The sequence below is a fragment of the Thermobia domestica genome, chromosome 13, assembly GCF_964235325.1.
Source record: "Thermobia domestica chromosome 13, izTheDome1.hap1.1, whole genome shotgun sequence".
NCBI classification, from domain to species: Eukaryota; Metazoa; Arthropoda; class Insecta; order Zygentoma; family Lepismatidae; genus Thermobia; species Thermobia domestica.
In genome coordinates, this window is record NC_137466.1 from 94,546,975 (window position 1) to 94,559,798 (window position 12,824).

Sequence of the window (12,824 nt, forward strand, 5' to 3'; positions counted from 1 at the left end):
TACTTGAGATATATAGACTATACCAAAACAGATATCTTTATAGTTCAATTTTGCATATAATCTTAAACTTTGCCTATAACAAATAGGCAAACTACAGTAATATATATACTTCAGTAATATATATACTACAGTAATATATATACTTCTGCCAAATAGAGGATGCAGTTAAGTCCCACACGCATATCTTCCGCCATAGTTGTGCTATGTTTTAAAGATCACAAGGAAAATTCAGAATAAGTGACAGTTAGTTGAATATTCGGTATTTATGTTGCGTTTTTGTAATTCAAGATGCCTATGGAAATTCAGTAATTCCGAAATTAAACAGCCGCTAAATAATTAACTCTTCACAAAATGGAAAAAACAAGACAGAAAACAAAGTTAAATCTTTCTTGTAAAATGTTTGTTTTTCATTTTGATAAGTTTTTTTTATTATTACTTGTAAAGGCGCAAAAGTAGGAATTAAGAGAAACGAGCGAAATATAATGCCACATTTATTTCCAAATTTACAATCATATCTTATAATTCGCCACAGAAAAAGAAAATTGCCTGTGAAAAGGCCAGTTATTATTGGAGTCGAATTTAAAAGGAGGCACGTGCTTAGGAAACCTAACTATCATACTGTAAATGTAGGAAAGGCCAGCTAGCTATGTGTTTCTTATACAAAGTTTAAATTCAATCATAGCAAGAAGCACTTTATGGTCATCCAACAATTAAAAAGGAAGATTGAAACAAATCTTACCAAAACCAAGCAAGATTTTTTTTAAAAAGAGTATTTTCTGTTCAAGTCGAAACACACACTTGACAAATGGATCACATTAAATATCACTCCATAATCTCCTAAATATCTAAATCACTCAAGTTTCTAACCGGTTACAAGGTGTAAGTATTTGTATAGAAAATGTAAAATTAAGGTTGTTTCAATTTTGTGAATTGTTTCCCGATCACAGGAATTTCTAATGGTTAGCATTCAAATCTTTACGTGTTCACCTTAAACCACTGTTTACATACAATATACCAAATAGATTGTAAAAGTTTTCGCTTGGTGTGTTCATTAAATGAGAAATTAATGAAAATAATTTTAATTAAAAATGTTTGAAAATCAAATAATAGATGCATATATTTTTTAAAAAAATTGTTAAACAACACAGCTCCTTTCTAATCTATGAGGCTAATACGTAGAAATACATTTAATTAATATAAGACAAGAAATAAAATCGTTTCGTAAAGTTGAAAAACTATTTACCAAGACCTGCATAGACCTGGTGCAACACTAATATTTCATTGTGGCAAACCCCATGAATTACCCCATGTATTCCACATCTTATCGCTATGTTCTAATTAGAATCCTTATCCGAAAAAGAAATGTCAGAAATGATTTAAGGATTAAACTGACATTAACTTCCCCAAAATGTAAGTTTTATTATCCATTTTCGAAAAACAAGTGCCATCATCAATATTTATGGTATTCGGAAAGCTGAACTGGGTACCTGGGCTATGCGTTGTAGAAGAAATATAAAATGTCTTACAAGTCAGTTGGCAAAAATGCATTTTTAATAACTGCTAGTGCTAAGTGACTTATGGAGCACATGATAGGCCCTATATTAGGTATTGAAGGATTTACTTTAGAAAGACGCTATAGATAAAGAGAAATATTTACATTACTCAACAATGGGAAAATTTTTCCTTCTCTTCATTAGAAGTAAAATTTCTATTGCTTAACAAATATTTCCGACACCATTTGATGTATTTTACTGTCATGTTTATTTCAATTATTTTTTTCAGTTCATTTGAACAGTATCAAAAAAGCTTGCCTAACAAATTAAAACGTAAACTAACATCCATTTCTATCGGTTAACGTTAACAGTTACAGAAACAAATTTGACTCAACTACATCCGAAACGAAATTCTAGCTAAGAAATACATTCTACATGTAATGATCAATACATCAAATGTATATACTTTTAGAGCGTTTTCTAGTTTATTTTGGACAGGCTGTATGAGATTTATGCAGGTACCGTTTTAATGTTTATGTCTTGGTGACATGTTTTAACAAGGATTCATTCGATGGGTATTTCGATTATTTTTAATGAATGGTTATCTCATAGGTATTCAATGGGATTTTAATTAGGCGAATACTTTTTTGAAAAAAAATAGATATTTAATAATTAATAATATTATTGTCCAAATTAAAATTAATCACTGAATTACTAGAATCTGAGAAACGAAGCGAATAGAAAATATATAAGTTCCAATCCTTGATAAGTTCAGTGGTGGGTTTAATATTCTACAACAGGGAAGTCACATCGACAATGGCGGTGAAATCCCCATGCTTTGGGGTCTTCACTAATATGATTACTTCGAATGCATTCTTTTTAAGTTCTGATACTAGGTACAAACATTTACAGGACAAATTTGCCATTTTACAATTATATATTCAGCATATTTCTTACATACAAAATTATTTAACTTAACTTTAAATACTTTAATCTGCACAAGAAAATTCAATCTATTCAAGAGTGAAAAAAAATGATTTGCCACCACTCAACTAATTTCTTCAATTGAGTTTTCTCAATCGATTCTGTAAATGAAATAAAATTTACAGTTTCACGTTCCACAGTATTGCTCTTTAGGCTAAAGGAGACGGATGAATTAATAAAAATGAATTTTAAAATAATTGGTGAAATGAGAATGTGGAAGGAAAGAGAGAATCCCGAAAAATCACGAACATGATGTTTTCTACCATAAACTCAAATTCACGTGAGCGGGGATCAAACCAGAAAAACCTTGAGAGAGATGAGCGCGCTCAGTCTGATTTGGAACGAATATATTTAGAGAAAAGTTAACTATGGTACCTTTGTTTCTCCTATTTTAAAATGCTAACATAATAATATTTTCATTGTATACTGAAAAACCATGTGGGGCGGCGGTGGCTCAGTGGTAGAGCGTTCACCTCTGGTGCTTGGGATCCAGGGTTCAAACCCTACTCCCGCCAAGTGAACTTTGGATGGACAAACACCGTGTGCGTGGGTTTTCTCGGTGTTAGCCACTTTCTTCATTCCACCATTTCATTTATCTCTCATCATCACCGTCTCCTTTAGCCTAACCGGCATAACCGTCAGATGTAAAACCCCCAAAATTTCATTTCATTTTTTGAAAAAGCATGTATTCAATTTCAATCGTTTCTAAAGTAAATGAGTAATTCTTTTGACTATTCATTTTTAGTACCAAGACGTAGATCGACTTTAAAATTGACTCTAAATCATACGTGTTTCTATCGAGAAGCGAACCCCAGTATCCAATGCTGAAAATGCGTTTGCAAACCGTACCGGTATATCCACGAGGAAACTTCAAACTATGCATAAAGTTCTGCAAGTATACCGGCAAATTGAGAAAATCTCTCTCATGTGTGTTATCCGCCTTAAACTTAGCCTACATGATTTAAAAATTGACTATACTTCTACTTATTGTTATTTTATAATTATTTATTTGAATTTGAAGTGTAACACTCATATTTGTGGGTGGCTTTGCATATTTGCTTTCAAAATAATAATAATAATAATAATAATAATAATAATAATAATAATAATAATAATAATAATAATAATAATAATAATAATAATAATAATAATGAGTAAACTATCTCTTGATATTTTCTAAGATGTAATTTACGCAGCATTATAGGTTACTAATGGAATATTTATTTATAAAGTATAAACAAAATCGACTGATGAGTTTTGAGAAAATCTCCCGTAAAGCCTATCCTCAAGAGTAAACTGCACCTTTTAGTTTTTTAAGCGATAAATGAGTCATGCTACATTATCAGATTATTAATGAATTTTTTATTTATGACATATGAACAAAATAACATGAATTGTCTTTGAAAAAATCACCCGAAAAAAAATTTCAAGAGTAAACTACTACCCCTTGTATTTTGTTTTTAAAATTGTATAAGACCCCTTTATAGTATTCTCAGGTTAGTGATGAAATATTTATTATTGAAATATGAACAAAACAGTCTGAGCCGTCCTTGAGAAAATTGTTAAAACAGAACTCACCCCAAGAGTAAACTGACCCCTTCTCGATTTTCCCCAGAAGTGGCTTACTCGTATATAGGGTTGTTAATTAAATTTTGAAGTATAAAACTTAAATAAAATTGTTGGAGCTGTTTTAGAGAAAATTGCAATTTTTAAGCTTACCTTTCAGTAAACTACTTTTAGTTTGAGGGCAGGATGAAAATTGAAGAATTGCTACTAGGGAACCTTACACAAGTGCTTCATATAGAATTTGGTGCGGATACCTTGAACGATATAGTCTCTAGGCGAGCGAACACATTTAGATCAGGACAATAGACATTTTTTAAAAAATACCGTCTTTGGCTTGTAGAAGCCATGAAACGCGTAAATTTGTTGAAATCTCGAATTCGACTGTTTTCATGATCACCATACTTTCTTCCCTCCTATCGTCGCTCAAAAATAAAATAAAAAAAGTTACGTAAACATACATCAGGTGTTCTTAAATTCCAAAATTACAAAGTACTAAGAAAGTGTTTTTATTTTTATTTTTATTTTTTTTTATTTTTTATTTTTTTTATTTTTTATTTATTTATTTATTTTTTTTTTGCTCCATAATAATTTGAATATAAGTATCACAAACAAACAATGATTCGAAATTCTACTGTAAAATCCTCTCGTTCTTGATATATGTCATTCTTTTATATAATATATGTGTGTGCTAAAAGCGGAATAAATCCATCCCACTTCGCTCGTGTTGAGCGCATCTCCACAGCCATATAGTTAAGACTCTACCCTATTTTTTTTTCTTTTCCCGCAGCTCTGTGTGCCGATCGAAACGGACTCATTTTCCACTCACGAAGAAGTGATTCCATTGTACGTAAGGGCAGGCATTTAAAGGGCTGCATTGTGAGGTACGCCACCGCTAGAAAGAGTCAAGCCAGAACATGTGAACAGAGAGTATCATCAAGCAATGTGACTTATAATAAATGTTGCCAAATCTCTCATAGACACCAACCAGAGTTGCAAATTCCATATAAAAAAATGTTCGGTAATTTCTCATTCATATACAGGAATAAATGTCCTTTTTTGACTTAATTAATTTTCTTAATAGTAATTGGTAAGGCATGTGACTTTGTGACTACGTTATATAGCCGTCCTTGTATAAATTAAATAATATTTAAATTTGACATAAAGGAAATATAATAATTTTTGCACTATCATTATTACGTAGAATTTTCAGTAACAAAGAAATTTCCGCAAAGTAAAATATAACTGTTTCCGACTTCCCGAGCTTGTGATTCCTGGTTATAAGAGTAACGGGTATTCTCAAAATATTGATAACACGATATCTGTTTTTAATGGCTGGGGAACAATTATTTAGTACTTAAGAAAACTACTTACCAACTGACTTAATACAAGTGCCTACTTCTTTGGCAAAATGATATCCATCTTCACATGAGCACTTACTGTTGAGGCAAATACCATTAAATGTTTTGCATTGTTGATCCATTTCACATGATTCATCGATTTGGTCAGCGTCTGTAAGAAATTAATAGATTATGCTCACAGTGACTGCTTAATATAATTAAGTACTAGTATATTCATTACTAGTAATAAAATTTTGATTCCAAACTTTCCAAGAAATATTAAAACAAAATATTGATAGAACTATATGAATGCATATAGCTTTCGCAATACCTTACATACACACGCATTATCTAAAATATTTAGTAATTTTTAGGTAAGTGAAAAAGAAATTATTGAAAATGGGACTTGCACTCACCAGTTAAAGTTGTTACTTGTGAAAAAGAACAACTAAAAGATGTGTCCAACATTTAAAAAATGACAGCAGAAAATATTATGTCTACAAATCTCAATAGAATCTGATCAATGTAGATACCTTTCTCAATATCTTGTCCAACATGTCAACAAAAAGGATTGATAGTAAACAATCAAAAAAATGTAGAGTGTACAGTCGACAAAGAACATCTTAAGACTTTAGCAATGTGAGACTTATATATATATATATATATATATATATATATATATATATATATATATATATATATATATTCTGGCTGAAAGGAAAGAATTCCCAAAGAAAGTTTGTAATCTTATTCCACTATTAATTTCCTAAATTAATAATTAATAATTAATAATTATCTGTTTTCCTCACTCTTTCTGTAAATTCAATCTATATAATTATTGACGTGTTTCAATGATATACTGCTGTAGTGTCTGTTGTATAATAAGAATATGCACATATATATATACAAGATCTTAGATTTATATTTGATATATATGAGTATAAAAATGAACAGTAAACCAGAGATTATTAGATAGTAATTGTAGTAAAGTGCTATAGTATCTATATGTTGAAATAATTATCTGTGCATAATATTACTATATTAGTTGTGAGTCGTAGTTGATAACATACTTTATTTGTAGTTTAGGTTTCGTATAATCTCCTAAATGGAAAGCTGTCCACAACAGAAATAAACTATCTAACAGTGAAATTAAGTTACGCACATGTGTCAGTGCAAAAGATTCATGAAATATTTTTTTAAAAAAAGTGCATTGAAAGCTGTAACAATAGTAATAATATTGGTATAGTTCTGGTAATTAGTAACTGCGAAATTTTCAGTAGGAACTCTCATTTTTCTCAAGCAGCGTTTTCTTGTAACATTTACAACAAATTCATCGCATCTCATGGCATTCATCGTTATAGTATAGAAGTATCGAAAGAAAAAAGCTTTTCTTATAATAAAAATATGTACAAGTATCTCAATGTTATCAGTAACGATTTTTTTTTTTTTAACTGCGTTTGGCATGTCAATAAGTATCCACAAACTAATACTACATTCTTTCATATTTCACACGATACAATTTGTTAGCGCACTTTCACTAGTTATTTTACACAAAAGACTAATTTAAATTCCTATATAACAATAATTTCTCCGTAGTGTTGCTTATGTTTTATTTAACCCGTAGATTACCTGTAGTTGGTGTTCCAAATGCGTTAATTATTGTGTTTCATTCTTGTCAGAGTTAGTTTTGTCAAAATTCAGACAAGTATTTTTTTTTTTTTTTTTTTTGTTCTTATAAAAAATATTCATAAACGTTCCTGTCAATTAATGAATTCATTCTGTGTAGTACTTTAACGTAATTCATTTTGTATTTGATCTCATGATGTCTTGGCAGGCCAGTGTTGCTCATTCTTAACATTTTTGGAATGCTCTTTGACATTCCTTTTTGTCATACCTATGTAAAATTATTTGGAAATACAGGTATCCTTTACTTGGTAAACTTCTGACGATAATAAATGATCCAAGTAGTAATTTTTATAATCTACTAGAATTTTTTCAACACTGCCTGGTGACTACTTACGAAGAAGCCGATTCAAGTGTGACACGAAATTGTGAACAAGTTTATGCGCAAACGAAGTGCAATTGTGTACAATTAAACCCATTAGAGGGAAAAACCCTCGATTTCAACCATTCCGGAGATATAGAGAAATAAGGGGAAGGTTGGTGCTCCGATATTTTGCGAATTTTCGGCTATGTTGCGAGTGAATATGTTTGAAAATTGCATTGAAATGTTAAGAAAGATGCACCAGGGTGAATAAAAGTGGTTTTGAGTGTTGAGGTGAGTGGCGTAGCTTTTACCCGAGGTCGGAAAAAGAAGGAACTTAAGAAATAACAAATGCCATTGAAACGAAGAATAAAATTGTATGGTATTACATGCTAATATATCATGTCGGTAGTTTGTAGAAAATGAGAGAAGGTGATATAAAAAATGTATTAATTACATTGCCAAAAGAACAGACACGTTATTGTGTGAACATAAATACAATGTTATATTCTGTGCAAAAGTGCTATTGAAAAACAAATTAAATAATATGAATCATAAACACATATTATTGCAAAGTACGACAGTGTGTAGTTGTGTGACGTATATTAAAACGCAATGTATGGATCAATAAGCAAAAATAGTATCTTCAACTTAAAAAACGAAAAGCGGTACGTCCTATACAGTGTACATCACATATAGTTCCGATCGGTTAATAATTGTAGAGATTATAAATGTTTGGAAAGTTCGGACGGCCACCATTTTTTACATTTTTCATCCTAATTGACTGATGATACTTTTTATTCGATTCAGCGTACCAAGAAACCTGAACATAGATACTTGACATGCCTATTTCAGGCAACAATGGAACTTCGGTATTTTCGCCTTCCCAGTCCAAAACATTCTTTCCCTAGAATTTTTTATGGACTCTGGTTGTGTAATCCTCATGTATAAGGTGACTTATTACTACAGTTTCCTGGATGAAGGAATTATTCATTTTTAAAAGACTCTTACTTGTACTAACGCTACATATTCAAAAATTCGCAAAATATCGGAGCACCAGCCTTCCCCTTATTCCTCTATATCTCCGGAACAGTTAAGATCGAGGGTTTTCCCTCTAATTGGTTTAATTGTATACAAAAACACTTCGTTTGTTCATGAACTCGTCCACAATTTTGTGTCACACTTGAGTCGGTTTCCTCGCTAGTCATTGAAAACTGACTTCTAAGCTATTCTTTGTAATTTATGGGTAGATGTAGCCAGGTAGTAACAAGATGCTTTTTTTTTTTTTTTTAACTAGAAGAAATGTTTTCGTTTTGTACATCTACCACAACGATGGATGTCATGCGGTATAAATGAACTTGCTGTAGAGTTTTGAGAAAATGCTGTTAAGGAAGATGACAATTTTCATTGAAAATTTTGCCAATTACTAAATAACAAACATATACCAAGATTAGCTTAAGTTATTATTATTATTATTATTATTATTATTATTAATAATAATAATAATAATAATAATAATAATAATAATAATAATAATAATAATAATAATAATAATAATAATAATAATATCTACTTCTAACCATATTTTCCCCTTACTATGATCTTTCGGTATACTGTTATGATGTACTACTAAAAACCAAACTCAGTCACTTCGAACCAAAGAAATTTACTATTTGGTTTAAATATAAACATTTTGCATTTTTTCTGCTACTTTATGTTTTTATTATCGTCAACTTCCGGTATTGAGAACTACTAAGTTTTTTTTTTGTTACTATTATTTTATCTTTTGCAGTTCATTGCTACTAACATAATCTCACAATTGCACTTTATAACGTAGCAAATTAAATTAAATTGCAGTTGCTTGGCCGCTAAGTACTGGAGAACTGAGTTTTTCAACGTAAGAAGCCAAAGTACTTTTGAGAAATTAAGGGGAAAGAGAAATTATAGCCAACATCACTAATCACATGATAACCAGGTTACAGCAGTGGCGCCACCGCCTCACTTGAAGCGCCTATATAACCGAAAGGATTCCAAAGAAAGTCCCCAGTCTGTGATTGGTCGTTCCTCTTTTAGCTTGCTCTGGAGCTCTAGGAGTAACCTAATCCAAAGCCTCTAGTTTGCTTCAGAACTCCAGGCGTTCCTTCTTCCCGTGTAGCTTCCTTCGGAGCTCTGTCGGAATTCCCAACCTCAGTCACCTAACTTGCTTCGGAGCTCTGCGACTTTTAACTGCCTCTTTGCTTGCACGGAGCATTGAGGATCCTAAAATCCACTCCACCTTGCTTGCTTCGGAGCTCTGTGGAGATCCTGCCCTAGGCTGCTCGGAAAGTGTTTGTAAATACAGCAAAATAAAATCTTTGTAAAGGTAACTCCGACTTAGCTACGTTTCATCACAATTAAACACTGAACCTGATAAATGAGAGGATGAACGCAAGTCTTGTAAAGCAATTAATATACTTTAAATGGAATAATATAAATTAACTTCCATATTTTATTCAAAATCATTTACTACACTTTCTTTGTTCCAGTATAAAGAACTAGAATTGAGCGGCTCAGAGAAACAATGTTATGTCACATTTTCTAAGTTTCAAGTAAACTAGAAAAGAAGATTCAACATTCGTATGCAATTCAATGCATTGACACATACCAAACAAGCTTGCCCTGTCATCTGCCAAGCTTGCCAGGTACATTTTCGGACTGAAACTACTTACATATTGTTCTGTGGTCCAATGCCAACCTATTCCACCTAATAACTTAATTTTACCGGAAATGATGCTTCGCTTATTATGTTCTCCCGATCCGATTAAATATTACAATACGCCGTTACTTCGATTCCATAATCTGCCTAATGTCGAAGATATTTTAATTTAATTAAACAAGTAATTAAAATAAAAATATATGGAAATAAAGGGAAAACAATAAGTAGCTTAATCAAAGTAACAACTTTTTGTTCTGTAAATGGGATTCAACAATATCTATATTAGACATTTTGTGAAAATAACTCAGGGATGTACCCAGCAAGTTTTTCTTGAACCGGATTTTCACATACTAAAATCGAACCAAAAGTCTTGTTTCAGGATGTCATAGCAATAATAACTCACCACATACATATATTCACGATGTACATATTATTATTATTATTATTATTATTATTATTATTATTATTATTATTATTATTATTATTATTATTATTATATTTGTGGTTGAAACGGGTTTTAACACTATGCAAAAATTGGAATCACGGATAGTAGAAAGTGTAGCAATAAACTATTCAAAGCGAGGAAAAATTGATTAACTTCGCCTTTATATGAGTAAAAGATATTGGGGGGAGGGGAAATCGAAAAAAAAAATAAGATCACGTGTTCTGACAGTTATGCAGTAATATAGAAATAAAATCACAACTGTGTGCAGAAAGTTAGGTAAATGAGAGCAACAAAGTTGATGATTAATCAGTATCAGTGTTGTAGGCAGGGAACTGGCTCGGTTCAAGCCCCCTCTCCTTTAGTACAGGGATAATAAACTGTGTACTGCTTGCATGTAGTAGTTCCATTTGTGATTCTAGATTTTACGACTTTTTATATATAATATACCACGAAAAACAAGAATACAGGCATGTTCAAAAAGAAAGTTACTTTCAATAAGGTCTATTCTTTAAGCCTGCACAAGATTTCAGCAGATTAATTGTGTACTGTATTCTTCATCCGAGTTCAAATTCTAAGGTTCTCCGGGAATCGGACCCGAGACGCCATGCACTATAGGCGTGCGCGCTACCATTAGTTCAGCGGGAAAAGTTGTAATAATTATTGCTTCAAAATATATTTATTTCCTGTAAATTGGTCGCTTTTGTAAATTGGCCACTTTCTAGTGAACCCGATAGTGGTCAACATAGGCAAGTTTCACTGTATTATAATTTGGAAATTTCTTCTCTTATAGCACTGTACTTGCAGTTATTCATGAGCCAATACAAATTTAATGGTATGAAATATCTTTTTAAAAATCAACATTTCAAGATTCTATTCTCTCTTAATTTTTATATGTAGAACAAACAATAATATGCATGTATTAGACAACATGTGAATTCACAATATAGGAAGATAGATGGTGAACGAACATTTCGACTAATCTACCTTTTATCTGCGTATCTAAACCATTCTGTAAATATAGATAAATGAGTTGAAATTGACAAAATGTTCTTCCACTATCTTCATATATTGTGAATTCTCATATTTGTTTAGTGAACAAATTGTTTTAAAATCATAAAAGTGGTATGAAAATGTAAGTTTGAAAAGTTTATTGTTAAAAATATTTTAGAGATAATCCATCGATACCTACATAAAGAGAGAAAGAGAAAGAGGGAGAGTAAAAGAATTTATTGTGCTTATAAGAAAGCATTTTATTGTCTTACCTTTGAGACACTGCAGATTATTTACAGAATTAACGTATCCTTCCTTACATTCACATTTATTTTCTTTACAATCAGAATTCTCAATGTTGCACAACAATGGCTCGTTACATGTACTACCAATTGCTACAGGGATAAAAACAAATCGTATTAGGAATAACATTGTAACAGAAGACTGGGTAAAAATAATACCTCTTTATCGTCTTGATTCCCTTTGATGCACATAAGTCATAAACTTACGGTTTTCCAGAGAACTTTCATCCTTACACTTACAACATAAATAGTTTTGTTTTGTTTCATATGATGCATGAAGCAAATGTAACACACATATTCTGACTGCACGCTTTTAAATAGTTATGGACTGTTCATACTCCTCTCACTAGTCAGATAAGTTAGCTAATTCGTTAAGTTTCTGAAGATCTTGAAAACGTCAAATCTGACCAAAAGCAAAATTTGAGAATTTGAGTAGAATTTTTATTTTACATATCCATTTATTTTATATATCATAAAAGCAAAAAAAGAAAAAAGAAAAAAAGAAAATGAAAAAGGTAGCCATTTGAACTTTTTAAAACTTAAAATGGATTTATAATACCTGCTCGCTTGAACACTAAAAAGTGTTAACAATTTTCATATTAAAATCTCTACCAAACCAAAGAAATTGATAGAATTACTAACAGAAAAAGAAAAGAAAACATAAGAAATTGCCACAACAAAATTCCAGAAATATGTCCTACTTTCAAGCACAATGGATTTGTCACGAAATTTCGACAAGGATACACACAAAATTGTTTCATCATCTCTAGTTTATTTCCAGTATTAATTTGAACCATGTCTAATTTTATATCTAAATCAGAATCCGGAAGTAAGAAATAGCATATTAAAATACATTTAACCATTATGATATTAGTATAATTTAGAATGAATGCTTACAGCAAATATTTAAGCTCTTACCAATAAAATTTGTACTTATGGATCAATCAGTGGTGGATCCAGAAAGGAATTTTGGTAAGGGAAACGAATAATAGGTAAGACAGAGTTGTAAACGGTTAAATAGTTTATTG

The 12,824-nt window shown here is 31.1% G+C and overlaps 1 protein-coding gene across 1 annotated transcript in view; it reads right to left on the bottom strand.

Annotated features, from left to right (window-relative positions):
• The window catches only part of LOC145669237 (uncharacterized), a 138,951-nt gene that overhangs the window by 60,738 nt on the left and 65,389 nt on the right, over window positions 1-12,824 (bottom strand). Inside the window, exons 7-8 of the mRNA XM_081737561.1 lie at window positions 11,767-11,889; window positions 5,415-5,552 (exon numbers count right to left, since the gene is read on the bottom strand). Of these exons, the coding sequence (XP_081593687.1) occupies window positions 5,415-5,552; window positions 11,767-11,889 (261 nt within the window). The remainder of the gene's footprint in view (window positions 1-5,414; window positions 5,553-11,766; window positions 11,890-12,824) is intronic.